The following is a 14,286-nucleotide window of genomic DNA, read 5'->3' on the forward strand; positions in this document are numbered from 1 at the left end:
TAGTAATTACAACGCCGGGCTCGTCTGACTGTGAACCCAGTGAACTGCCGGCTGAAATTGCCCTCCTCCTGCAGTCCACCATCACCCAGTACCCTATAATATCTAACGCTACAGTCGGTTTGTTTTCATATGGCGGAACTGGGCCACACAGAACTTCAGTATTATGTTGTGGTTGTCTGAAACTTGATAGGCTTTATTTCTAAGGTAGGAATGAGTCTCCTTGGTTACTAGTCAAACCACGCCTCCAGTAGTAGTAGTAGTCTGTCTCTTCAGTAGTAGTAGTAGTAGTTGTTCCCTAGGCAGTCTGGCCGAACAGCCCCGAGTCCCTCAGGAAGGCCATGGCCGAGACCGGGCTTTCCCACAGAGCTCTCAAAGAGTGTATGTTGTGTTGTTGGCGTAAGTGATTGTGTGCAATGCAGTCTTGCATAATGTGCTTAATAGTATGGGGTGCTGTGTTGCATATTGTGTGCAATGCAGTCTTCCATAATGTGTTTAATAGTATGGGGTGCTGTGTTGCATATTGTGTGCAATGCAGTCTTCCATAATGTGCTTAATAGTATGGGCTGCTGTGTTGCATCCTGGACAGGCATCAGCGACGGAGTCATCCAGCCTCTTCTGGTAGCTTAAGAGGGCTGGATGGTGCCCACATCTCAGCCTGGCCAGGTGGACCCTGTCCTCACGAGGAAGATAGGATTCAGAAAGGTGGATGTCAGGAGGCCGTGCATGCAGCTGTGTGTTGTCTTCAAGTGACTGAATGGAGCGGCGAGTGATCTGAGTGTGGATATGCTTCTGGAAGCTGGTCTGAGGTGGGGGAGGGGGGAGAGATGACAGTATTTGTGTATGTTATCGTGTGCTGGGTGTTGTTTTGATGTTCCTTGGTGTGGGTGGATGTGCTGCCATGTACTGTAGTGGATGTTGTGGGTTTGTGGAGGCTGCAGCAAGAAACTGGGTGCCTCTCATGTCTAGGTGATCCTTGACTTTGAGGACTTGGGTGTGTAGCTGTGCAGCCTGTGATTATTTTTAGGGCCTTGTTCTGTATGGTCTGTAGAGTGTTGTAGTGTGTTTTGGTCAGGTTAGAAGCCCAGGCATGGCTTGCATAATTCATCACTGAACGTATGTATTGTTTGTATACTGTGGTGGTGGTTTCTTTGTTGTGTCCGAATGTTGTATGGGCAAGTGACCTCAAAGCATTGAGTCTTGGTGTTATTTTATTTTTAATGTTTGTGATGTGTTGTTTAAATGACATCCACCCCTCCAGTTGACAGGGGTGGTGAGTGGATGGTGACACCCTCATTTTTTTTTCTTTTTTTATGCGAGGAAGAAGGAACCAAAGGCCATGAGCCCGCCGGAAATGCCCTCTGATATCTATTTCGCTGTTATCTATCTATCTATCTATCAATCAATCTATCTATATCCATCCATCCATCCATCTATCGATCCATTTGCCTGTACATCATCTATATGAATGAATATATGTATCTATCTATCTACCTAACCATCTATCTACTTATCTACGTCTATCTGTCTCAATCAATCTATCTATATGTTTGTATCTATCCATCTATATGAGTCTGTCAACCACTCTATCTATTTATCTGTTTTCCTATCTATCTATCTATCTACACGTCCATTTATCTGCCTATCAATCTATCTATCTGTCTGTCTGCCTGTCTGTCTATCCATCCATCCATCCATCCACACACCCACCCATCTACCTATCCATCTATTTTCTATCTATCTGTCTGTCTGTCTATCCATCTATCTATCCATCCAGTTATCTATCTACCCATCTATCTATCCATCGCCTCCAAGTCACCCTGTGTTATGTAAATCCTTCCAATATCGCCATACTCTGAATTAATAACGTACAGAAGGATATTAACCAGCCATAGCCAGAAATAAATCGCTAAGGAAGGGGTGTTACGGAGCTTACCTGACGAGAAAGAGAAAGGGGCGACGGGTACAAATATTAAGATGTAAACAACACATTTTTAAAACCAGTGGCCGAACAACATCACATTATCTCATCTTGCTCCTTGAGATGCGAGTCAGAGGGGTTAGTGGGTGGAGGAGAGCACTGAGAGAGATAGAGGAAGCCCAGAGGAGGATTGAGAAAGATAGGGAGCCCACAGGAGGATTGAGAAAGACAGAGGAAGCCTAGAGGAGGATTGAGAAACATAGGAAGCCCACAGGAGGATTGAGAAAGACAGAGGAAGCCCAGAGGAGGATTGAGAAAGACAGAGGAAGCCCAGAGGAGGATTGAGAGAGACAGAGGAAGCCCACAGGAGGATTGAGAAAGACAGAGGAAGCCCAGAGGAGGATTGAGAAAGACAGAGGAAGCCCACAGGAGGATTGAGAAAGATAGGAAACCCACAGGAGGACTGAGAAAGATAGAGGAAGCCCACAGGAGGATTGAGAACGATAGAGGAAGCCCACAGGAGGATTGAGAAAGACAGAGGAAGCACAGAGGAGGACTGAGAGAGATAGAGGAAGCACAGAGGAGGACTGAGAGAGATAGAGGAAGCACAGAGGAGGACTGAGAGAGATAGAGGAAGCACAGAGGAGGACTGAGAGAGATAGAGGAAGCACAGAGGAGGATTGAGAGAGATAGAAGAAGCCCACAGGAGGATTGAGAAAGACAGAGGAAGCCCAGAGGAGGACTGAGAAAGACAGAGGAAGCCCACAGGAGGATTGGGAAAGATAGGAAGCCCACAGGAGGATTGGGAAAGATAGGAAGCCCACAGGAGGATTGGGAAAGATAGGAAGCCCACAGGAGGATTGGGAAAGATAGGAAGCCCACAGGAGGATTGGGAAAGATAGGAAGCCCACAGGAGGATTGAGAGAGACAGAGGAAGCCCACAGGAGGATTGAGAAAGACAGAGGAAGCCCACAGGAGGATTGAGAAAGACAGAGGAAGCCCACAGGAGGATTGAGAAAGATAGGAAGCCCACAGGAGGATTGAGAGAGATAGAGGAAGCACAGAGGAGGATAGAGGAAGCACAGAGGAGGATTGAGAAAGACAGAGGAAGCCCACAGGAGGATTGAGAAAGATAGAGGAAGCCCAGAGGAGGATTGAGAGAGATAGAGGAAGCCCACAGGAGGATTGGGAAAGATAGACCCCGAGAGGAGGACAATATAACTCGTAACTCCAAATGTCCTCGTTTCTTACGTATGTTGTGTGTCGTTCTTACCACATTACAGAAATATGGTATAGATTATCCCCTCACGCTGTAATGTAATGTAATGTTGTACAATGTAATGCGGTGCTGCTGCTGATGATGATAATAATGATGATGATGATAATAATGATGATGATGATATTCCTACCCCAATGAGCACTGAGACAATGTGAAAATATCAATTAAAATAATAATAATAATAATAATAATAATAATAATAACTATGTGTGTGTGTGTGTGTGTGTGTGTGTGTGTGTGTGTGTGTGTGTGTGTGTGTGTAAAAATGACCAAGACGTGAGTAAATTACGCGGATCAACTCTCAGAATTTCTTTATATTTTTCGTATCACTGAAATACTACACTTTTTTTAAGGGAAATTTCTCTTCAAAATAAGTTAATGAAGGTTATATCTTACCCCCCTGTTTCAAAATAGATTCTAAACTCAATAAATTCATGAGATAGAAGAATTACGTGCAGATAGAGATGGTCGTGCTGATGTGATTGTTAATCCGTTGTTCGTGCACCTGCTTTCACCCCACGTACACCAATATCAAGCGCACACACCCCCTCCCTTAACCCCCCTCACAGCATCACACACACACACACACACACACACACACACACACACACACACACACACACACACACACATCTTTATCTCTTTGTATATCAGTCAAGAGTGTACTCCTCCCTTCTCCAACTGTCTTTATCTCTGTCTCTGTCTCGCGATAAATTAATAAATAAATAAATACACACACACACACACACACACACACACACACACACACACACACACACACACACACACACACACACACACACTCCAGTATAGATTGGTTATAATTATGGTTACCGCCCAGCGGAGTAAATGGCTGCCTGCAGGCTTACAGGAAACCATGATGCTTGTCACTCAATGTAAAGCCACCTGAAAAGGAAAGAAGAGTAATAAAAAGTGACAGGAAAGATGGGAGAAAGAGGAAGAGAGGAGGACAGACACAGAAAAAGAATAATAAAGGTGAGGGAGGAAGTAGACAGCACTGCATCAAGTGAGTGGATGATGGTCGCTACCACCTGCCACTAGAGGAGTATCTCATAACATCTGTCGAGTTGGTCACAGCTGCGTAATGCTTAGCAACGAATGATCTCGGTAATTGTGGTTGCTGAGTCCCGCCTGGTATTAAACAGTGACTGATTCCATTGTCTGCTATTGCTGCCTTATCCTGACCAGCAAGATATCAGGTAAACAAACTAGATCCCCGCCAGTGGCAAACTCAGACCCACCAAGCCACGCCAGGTTCAAACTCGAATTCCACCAATGAGCGTGGCAGGGTGGAGGGGTCGGGATGGTGGCGTATGAGTCAGTTTGTATTATCAGCGTCCTCCTCATCGCCCGTGCCGGTGAATGGGTGATACTGAGGCGATAACGATGGTGAATAATAATGCAATTGTGAAGGTCAACGCCCATCGGCACAGCAAAGGGCGTCGCGTGATAACATACGGCGCCACACCGAACTGGTCACTTACAGTACTAGCCTCTAACAGACCCACGCTGCTCAGTGCTTACATAATTATTACGAATGTACCCCTCTCTCTCTCTCCTCTCTCACACACACAAAGTCCTGCGACCTCTTTGACTTCGCTAGAACTCAAAAAGTGACGAAGAACACCCCTTTCCTGAGTAACCTTTCCCTGTTTCGCCTCGTCACTTTCCACAGTCCCTGGGTCCACGGATTACGAGTGTTGTAATTTCCTATCATCCGCATGTAAGGGATTGCCACAGCTATACCCTCTTTAACTTGGCCTAAAATTGCCATCTCCATCTTGAATGCTGAATAGTAACAACAGATTAACACTAGAATACAATGCTAGTCACGAAGATGTGCTTTGGGAAGGATGTACAGCAGCAATACTGTCTTTTACTGCCACTTATCTATATGAAATGAGCTAAAAAATAAAAATAAAAAAAGGGCCAAGTTAAAAAAAAAAACAAAAAAAAACATTGTGATGAATTTCGAAGACATTTTCATTTACGTATTTATTTGGAGGGTGGATTTGACTAGTAACCAAGGAGACTCATATTAACCTGACAAAAATCGCTGGCCCCTTCCACCTCAGTTGCTGGCCAGGTGTAGTCAGAGTAGAGGGTGGATTTGACTAGTAACCAAGGAGATTCATTTGCTCTAGCCTGACAAAAATCCCTAACCCCTCTCAGCTCAGTTGATGGTCAGGTGTAGTCAGATTGGAGGGTGGATTTGACTAGTAACCAAGGAGACTTATACACACTAACCTAACAAAGATCCCTAACCCCTTTCAGCTGCCAGGCTGGGGGGGTGGATTAGACTAGTAACCAAGGAGACTTCTTTACACTAACCTAACAAAGATCCTTCACTTTCAGCTCAATTAGTCAGATTGGAGGGTGGATTTGACTAGTAACCAAGGAGACTCATTCTTACGTCAGATCTAAGGCTCACTGAATTTCATGTAACCACGACTTAGTATTCTCTCTCTCTCTCTCTCTCTCTCTCTCTGTCGGTGATTTAGTTCCGTCAGATAAACACAATAACCCGCCCACCTCCCCGCCACAACCTTGACCCTGGCCAGCGAGCCTTCACAATGGGTTATCATGAGTCTCGTCGCGTGATGTGCCGCGATAACAGCGTCGGACAAGTGCACTGGCGACCACCATCCACTCACCTGATGTAGTGCTGCCTACCTCTTCCTTCATCTGTGTGTGTGTGGGAGGGGTTGTGTGTGGGGGGGTTGTGTGTGTGTGTGTGTTCTTACCTAATTGTTCTTACCTAATTGTATCTTTACAGGAATGAGTCAAGCTCGTACTGTCCCGTGTCTTAAACCATATTTATCGTACATATCCTTAAATTTGTGAATTGTTTTAGCACACACTATTTCATTCGGTAGTGCAATCCATTGATCAATTGCTCTGTTTGGGAAACTGAATTTCCTTACGTCTTTATCACCTCTCTTCTTATGCAGTTTTTTGCAGTGTCCTCTTGCTGATGCTTCTCCATATGTTAAGTAATCATTTATGTCTATTTTCTCCTTTCCTGATATGCACTTATATAGCATTATCATGTCACCTCTTTTCCTTCTCTCCTGTAGTGTTGGTAGATTCAGTTTATTTAGTCTTTCTTCGTAGCTTAGGTCCCTTAAGCTTGGTATCCATCTTGTAGCGGCCCTTTGAACTTTTTCAATCCTGTCTATGTGCTTTTTGAGATGAGGACTCCAGACTACTGATGCATATTCCAGGGTTGGTCTAATGAATGATGTTATTATCCTTCTTAGAATGTCTTCATTTATGTATGTGAATGCTATTCTCATATTTGCAAGCAGTGTATACATGTTCCGTACCTTCTCGCTGATGTGGTCAGCCGGAGATAGTCTGTTATTGATAATCACACCTAGGTCTTTCTCTCTTTCTGATGTGTATAGGGTTTTATTTCCTAACTTATAATCCCAATCAGGTCTTTTTCCACTTTTACCAAACTTGATTACATGACACTTGTCCACATTGAATTCCATTTGCCATGTACTACTCCATTCATGAAGTTTATTTAATTCTTCTTGTAGCTCCCTACAAGAGTCTGTGCTAATAATTCTCCTTTGTATTTTTGCATCATCTGCAAACATATTCAGATAGCTCTCATTTCCAGTGTTACTGTTTATATCATTTATATACACTAAAAACATGATTGGTGCCAGCACTGTGTGTGTGTGTGTGTGTGTGTGTGTGTGTCCCCTCTTTCCACTTCAGGTGGCTCTACAATTTTACTACTACTACTACTACTACTACTGTTACTACTACTACTGCTACCACTACTACTACTACCACCACCACCACCACCACCACTACTACTATTACTACTACTACTACTTATTTCACGTAGCTCAGTGGCAGAAAAAGACAATACTACGGCTCTACATCCTTTCCAGAGCACTTCTTCGTGACTAGCATCATATTCCAGTGTTAATCTAATGTTACAACTCAGCATTCAAGATGGAGGGATGGCAATTTTAGGCCAAGTTAGAGTGAGAAGAGTATTGTTCCTATCAGTATGAGAACGTCTCTCTCTCTCTCTCTCTCTCTCTCTCCTTGTAACTGATAAGTAACCGACCATATGGAATGTTTCGTAACCCTTCTTCATTAGCGACTTATTTCTGTGTGTATAGTACGTTAACCTCCAGAAGCCTCCCCCCTACACCCTCTCTCTCTCTCTCTCTCTCTCTCTCAATATATGTATCTGTCCACGTGTCTATCTATCCATGTCACACACTCTCCCCCTCCCTCTCTCTCTATCAATATAAGTTTCTGTCTACATAGCTATTTATCTGTCATACACGCTCTCTCTCTCTCTCTCTCTCTCTCTCACGCACACACACACACACACACACACACACACACACACACACATAGCCACGCCTGACATCCACACAACGCAATAATGAATCACGCTGAAGGTCTACCATGAGATGTCCACAGGAAACCAGACACTGAAGAATGGACAGACAGACAGACAGACAGACAGAGGGAAATTAGGGACCGTCTCAGGCAAACACACGGTTGCATGACGGCAGTGGTCGTTAACCCCTTCAGTGCGAGGACGAAAATACGCATTCTCGTCGCTTAAGGCCCCCAACACCTCTTCCTTAGCGATTTATTTAGGGTGTATGGCATCATTTTTTTAACATTATATATGCTGTGTGGCAATATTGCAAGATTTATATAACACATTGGTTAAGGAAGCTCCCTAACACCTCTTCCTTAGCGATTTAGTTTTGGTGTATGGGATCATTTCTTTACGCTATATATGCAGAGTATGGCAGTATTGCAAGATTTATATAACACATAGGTTAAGGAAGCTCCCTAACACCTCTTTCTTAGCGATTTAGTTTTGGTGTATGGGATCATTTTTTTAACGTTATATATGCAGAGTATAGCAATATTGCAAGATTTATATAACACATTGGTTAAGAAAACTCCTAACACCTCTTCCTTAGCGATTTATGTTTGGGTATGGGTGGATAACATTTTTTCGTACGTTATCTATGCAGAAGTGTACAGTAAGGTGCAACAAACAAAATAAATCGCTAAGGAAGAGGTGTTAAGGAGCTTCCTTAACCTTCATCCTCAATGCTGACCTGTCCCAGTAAACACTAGGATATGGCACTAGTCACGAAGAAGTGCTATGGAAGGGATGTAGAGAGGTAATATGATCTTCCTTTGAGTTGTAACAATGAAACATGGTACTAGTCACGAAGAAGTGCTATGGAAACAATGCGGTGCCGTAGTATTAGTGTAATATAACTATGAGAGAGAGAGAGAGAGAGAGAGAGAGAGAGAGAGAGAGAGAGAGAGAGAACCACACCGTCTACGAGGGCAATGATGAGAGCCGTATCAATCCTCCCATATGCCTAGACCCCACCCCCCTCCATTCTGAATACGCCACTGCATTGGTACAGTGGTGTGTAGGCCTCGTGAACACCGGGTATTGTAGTCATGATACGTAGCTGCTCAATTAAGAGGCTTTTATGATTAGATAAGCAGGTTGACGTGGCTACAAAGGGCGACCACACAGTCCAGGGGTCAAGCGCAGCATCCACCCTCTTCCCAGACCCACAACTGATTAGATTAGTTCAAATTATTCACTATATTCAAAACGTAACGAAAATTTTCCACTATTTCTCTTATAAAATGCAATAAAAACACGAGATACTAATAAATAACCGCCAAATTCACCATCCTTCATGTTTTGGTCAATGTTTTCGTCCATAATTTGAACAGGTAACCGTCAATCACGTGCCCTGCCCTTCCCCTGCAGGGTATATAAGGGCGGGTGACAGCAGCTGGCCTTCAGTGTTTCCAGGAGATACGCTTGATCACCATCATGTCCATCACCGGCAGCTACGACCTCACCTCCAACGAGAACTACGGCGAGTGGCTCAGCAAGCTCGGTTAGTGCACAGAGGAGCGTTTTAATTCCTCCATTCATTGATCTCACTCAATAACGCCATCTTTTTGTCAGCCTTTGGTTCTTTCTTCTTTGTATGAAAAAACTCCACCGTCTGGTTATACAATCATTCCTCAACTCCCTCCCTATCCCCCGAAAGGAGGCTGCTGTCAATTTCTGATGACTATTAACTCAGAGTAGCCTGTGTCATATCACTCTCCACACACACACACACACACACACACACACACACAACGTCTATAGAGTGTAATTTCATGTCTCCAGCACCTCATCATTAAAATTTCATCTTTGGCCACATTAATATTCTACAATTTGCTGTAAATCGTATCGTTTATAAAGGCTCAAATCTCCTTGCATGCTTTGGCCTTGGTCACCTAATTGCGGCTTTCCACGCTGCTTGATCTCTGGCAGCCTCCCTATTCAGACCCTTATCCACAGGTCACACTCTATGACCTCGTCCCGGGTCTTCTTCGGTCTGAATCTCGCAACCCTATCCCAAGCGTTCACATCTCTCTTTCTGCACTCAATTGTCACCCTCCATCATCTCCACATGCCCAAACCATCTCAGTCTACCCCTCATTATCACAGGCTATTTCGATATTAAATCACCATCATCATCATCACCACCACCACCACCACCACCAACGCCATCATCACCACCACCACCACCACCATCATCAACATCACCATCCATTCTTCTTCTCCCGCCCTAGGATGGGGTGTGGTAGGATACGGAGTTATAACAATAAATTCATAGGAGAAGCTAACCCAAGTCTGCCCCCACGAAAAATAAATAAATAAATAAATAAATGACTGAATAAATAACTTCTCCAACATCTCAACACTTCCCAAGAGTATTAAAAAATATATATCCACTGAGTATGGTTCTAAAATCGACTGAGTTAACCATTGGTACGGGTTTGGAAGGGGGAGGGGGACGTGGGGGGCGTACACCCCTATTTTCGACAGACCTATGTATCTCTATTGCCAGATACCTTAATCCCGTAAGGGGTGGCCACAAACAAATTGCCTCCATGTCGCCCTGTCCTCCGCCATTTCACTGCCCTGCTCCCAACTCACACACCCCTCTCTCATATACCTCTCCACTCCATCCCTCCATCTCATCCTTGGCCTCCCCCTCCCCTTCACCTCACTCACATATGCTTTCCTCGTTAGTCTCTCGCTCTCCATCCTGTCCACATGTTGCTTAAAAGAGCGGTTACCCAAAAACGTGCAATAAATATAGAAATGTTATCGCAGACCAATCTGAGCAAACCAACTCTCTTTCACTGCATCACTCGCTACCTAAGAACCAAACAAACTGGCAAGATCATTTCTCTCTCTCTCTCTCTCACAACTTCCCTCCCCCCTCCTAGGAGTGAAGGCTGACAGTGTGGAGAGGCTGGTGGCGGCCAAACCTCACCTGGAGATCGCTCACAATGGGGACAAGGTGGAAGTGAAGACAGTGGCTGGGGAGAAGAGCTTCACCAACACCATCACACTAGGCCAGGACTCCAAGACCACACTCCCAGGCGGCATTGAATACACCGTGAGTCCATCAGTTTAAAGTTTCTCCTCATACCTCTTTTAAATTTGCCTCCAGCGCCGTGTTATGTACGGCAGGTTTCGTTACTCCTTTTTCTTGGCGATTCTATTGTGTATAAGTTAACATCCTCCTGTGTGCCGTTTAAGTCGTTTTAATATCGAGATGGTTTGCTTCAATAACAGGATACTGAGGTGCAGTAAGCAAAATAAATTGCTCAGGAAGAACTGTCACGAAATCTTCAAATGCTACTTGCAATACGCCCTTCTCCACCTGTGGCTAGCCTGCATTATTTCTCTTTCTCATGGCCCTAAAGCTTTACAATGCTGCTTTTAAAATGTCCCTTATTCCCATTTGTGTGTGTGTGTGTGTGTGTGTAATTTCATAAAGAGACAGTACACCGTTAATATGCTGATTTTGATTTTATTTCCGCTCGTAATCCATCCAAGGCTAAAATTCTAGAGGGATACAGTACCCCTATAATGCTTATATCAGTAGAATTCAACTCTTTACTGGCTGTCTTTTCTGTACATGGGATTTTGAAGTGATGTAATTTAGCGTACCACCCTCCGCCTACCGACTCATAATTTACGATAACATTTTCAACTTCTCTCTCCCTTCTCCACATCAACCTGACCTTTCTAGCTTTCCCTCGTTCCTCCATATGAACTTTCCTCCGCCTCCTCCTTCTAATGCTTCTCTCTCTCTCTCTCTAACCTTCCTCTCTCTTCTCCAGATCAACTTGAACCTCTCCGGCAGCACACTCAAAGGCACCTGGAAATTGGCCGACAAATCTGGCTCTGCACAGGTTGACTTCACCGCCTCGGGAGCTACACAGGTATGATTAAAGTTTCTCTCTCTCTCTCTCATTTAAATGCAATGTGCCCAGGTGTCGCAAAGCAAAGAGATCGCGAGTTTGAATCTGTTTCTAGCTTTTCTTTTCTTCTCTCTCTCTCTTCTAAACGCAATGTTGGATAATGAGTACTGAGGTGACAATTAATTTGGCGATAATGATAATGATGGTAATGATGAGGAAGGGAAAAAGGATAATGATGATAGTGATAATGATACTGTAGATGATATGAAAACATGATTTACTACTGCTACTACTACTATTATTATTATTATTATTATCTTTCCAGATCATGACCTTCGAGGGAGTCACAGCCAAGAGAATCTACGCCCGCAAGTGAAGCCATTGACCACTAACACACACAGAACACATTTAAAATACACATAATGCACCTAAAATAAATACAAAATTCACGTAAGATACAAAAAATCCATCTAAATTACAAAATACACCTAAAATTCCCATAAAATCAACTACTGTTCAATCACCGTAAAAAATTCGACCACTAGCAGCATCAAGACTGAATTCATAAACAAACATAAGAGTATCCTGTCATATCTACGCTTTATTTCGTAGGATGGACGAAGGAAAGGGAGTACAGAGGATTACCAAGTACCTCGTCCTTCCTATAAATACAAATCTATAGTTTTGAGAGTGATAGTGTGGAAAATTTTATCGTACATCGCTGCTACAATTCGAAACCGCTTCATCTATAAACGAATTCAAGGTTTTGAATTCGTTTTGGACTTGTTTTGAACCTGGAATGGCATAAGTGAATTCAAAGAGGTAAAATTTTGATTGTGGGTGTACATAGACAAAATTTTCAGTAACACACACACACACACACACACACACACACACACACACACACACACACACACACACACTCAGAGGTGAAATAACATCAGTAAACACCTCAAAAATGATCTCTGTGTACAATTCTTCACTTCAAATTTCCTTGCCACATTAATTTCTAAAATAAACCAATAAAAACCAGATATTTCTTTTTGTATCGACCTTTCAACTTAAATGTACAGTTTTTCACCTGAGGGAACCGGGCCAATCTTATAAACTGAATACAATGTCGTGGTTGTATAAAGTTCTGTAAGTCTTATGCGTAGGAATGAGTCTCCTTGGTTACTATACTTTTACTCCAACTTGGGCTAAAATTGTCATCTCTCTACCTTGAATGCTGAGCTGTAACAATAGATCAGCACTAGAATATGATGTTTAGTCACGAAGAAGTGCTATGGAAGGATGCAGAGCTGTAGTATTGTCTTCTTCTGCCACTTAGCTACGTGAAATAAGCTGCAAAAGGACGATGATCTAGGCCAAATGAAACAAGTATATAGTGTGTATCAGCTGGCTGTGTCTGGATTATTTTTGGCGTCTGAGCACCGTAATATGGTGTGTGGATTTATTTTTACTTGTCTTTCCTTCCTCTGCTTTTTTTTTTTTTTTTTTTTTTACGTGTCCGACTATGGGCAAAGGCTCAGGGCCTATTTCTTGGGGGCAGTCACCTATCCCGAGGCCCAGTAGTCCTCCTACACCTCCACATGTCACCACTTCGGCGCTAACACCCACCGTCCATATTGAATACATGCTAGGGCAGTCTCATACAGGACTGGTGTATTGGTATTAGCGGGGGTATTTTTACGACATGTCGGCGGGTCATCTGGTAGATCAGGAAAGTCTGCCTTTTAGGAAATTCAAATCCTTAAACTGTTCCCTGCCCCAGCCGGGATTCAATCCTGGATCCATTAGGACTGCAGGCCGCCTCTCTACCGATTCGGCCACCGCCTCCTCCTCCCCCCAAAAGTAGACAATATGAAGTACAAAGCCTGTTTATTACCAGCATTCGAATGTAACTAAAAATCCTCAGTTTATCTCTCAACTAAGTCCTATGTAAGATAATTTATAAGTCTGTACTGTAGTCTTTTCATTAAACATGGCCCAAAATTGTCCTTTTGCATCTTATTTTACGCAGCTCAAAGGCATAAGACAATACCATGCCACCACATTGTTCCCTTAGCACTTTTCCGTGACTAGCGCCATATTCTTGTGTTAATATGTTACAACCCTGCAGTTAAGATGGAGAGAAGGTAATTTTAGGCCAACTTTGAGTAAAATGGGTATAACTTACAGTATATGTAAAAACGTGAATTCAAAGTTAAAACACACAGACACACACGAGAGAGAGAGAGAGAGAGAGAGAGAGAGAGAGAGAGAGAGAGAGAGAGAGAGAGAGAGAGAGAGAAAATTATAGTGCTCAGAATGCCCCAACTGAAGTAACATCTGTGCCTACGTGTGAATCCCCAAGAGGTGACTGGAGGTTTTTCAATCATGTAATGCCACCAAGGGAAGTAGGCTGGTCATCTGCCCTTAAATTACTGGACCATCCTAGCCTAGCCTCGGCACCCTACACCTCAATGGGGTAATGAAAGTGGTTGTTAACATTTTTTACACCCGTCCCCTGCCCTGAACACCCCCGACTGAATATGGTTAGTGGTACAGCCACGTCCACATCTGTAGTGGAGGATGAAATGGATGCTGGGAAACAAACTTTGTCCACCAGTCTGATTGGCCTGAGAAATGAACTCAAGTCTTCTAGCTGCAAGCTGAATATAATACATCACCAGCTCTTTCAATCCTACACAGGCTGTTGTTAAGCTCTGGCAGTGGTATGCCTGTAGCTGAGTAGCTCTGGAGTAAACCAGGCATGAGTGGT

The 14,286-nt window shown here is 43.6% G+C and overlaps 1 protein-coding gene across 1 annotated transcript; it reads left to right on the plus strand.

The window, feature by feature from the left end:
* The first annotated feature begins 9,069 nt into the window (after positions 1–9,069).
* LOC145412064 (fatty acid-binding protein, liver-like) lies at positions 9,070–11,898 on the plus strand. Its single transcript, XM_080281985.1, has 4 exons — positions 9,070–9,145; positions 10,539–10,711; positions 11,442–11,543; positions 11,848–11,898. The coding sequence occupies exons 1-4, from the start codon at positions 9,079–9,081 to the stop codon at positions 11,896–11,898; spliced, it is 393 nt and encodes a 130-aa protein (XP_080138111.1). The 5' UTR covers positions 9,070–9,078.
* The last annotated feature ends 2,388 nt before the right edge of the window (positions 11,899–14,286 follow it).

Source organism: Coenobita brevimanus, chromosome 11 (assembly GCF_032717465.1).
Source record: "Coenobita brevimanus isolate Jiangsu-jjx chromosome 11, ASM3271746v2, whole genome shotgun sequence".
In the NCBI taxonomy this organism is placed as follows: domain Eukaryota; kingdom Metazoa; phylum Arthropoda; class Malacostraca; order Decapoda; family Coenobitidae; genus Coenobita; species Coenobita brevimanus.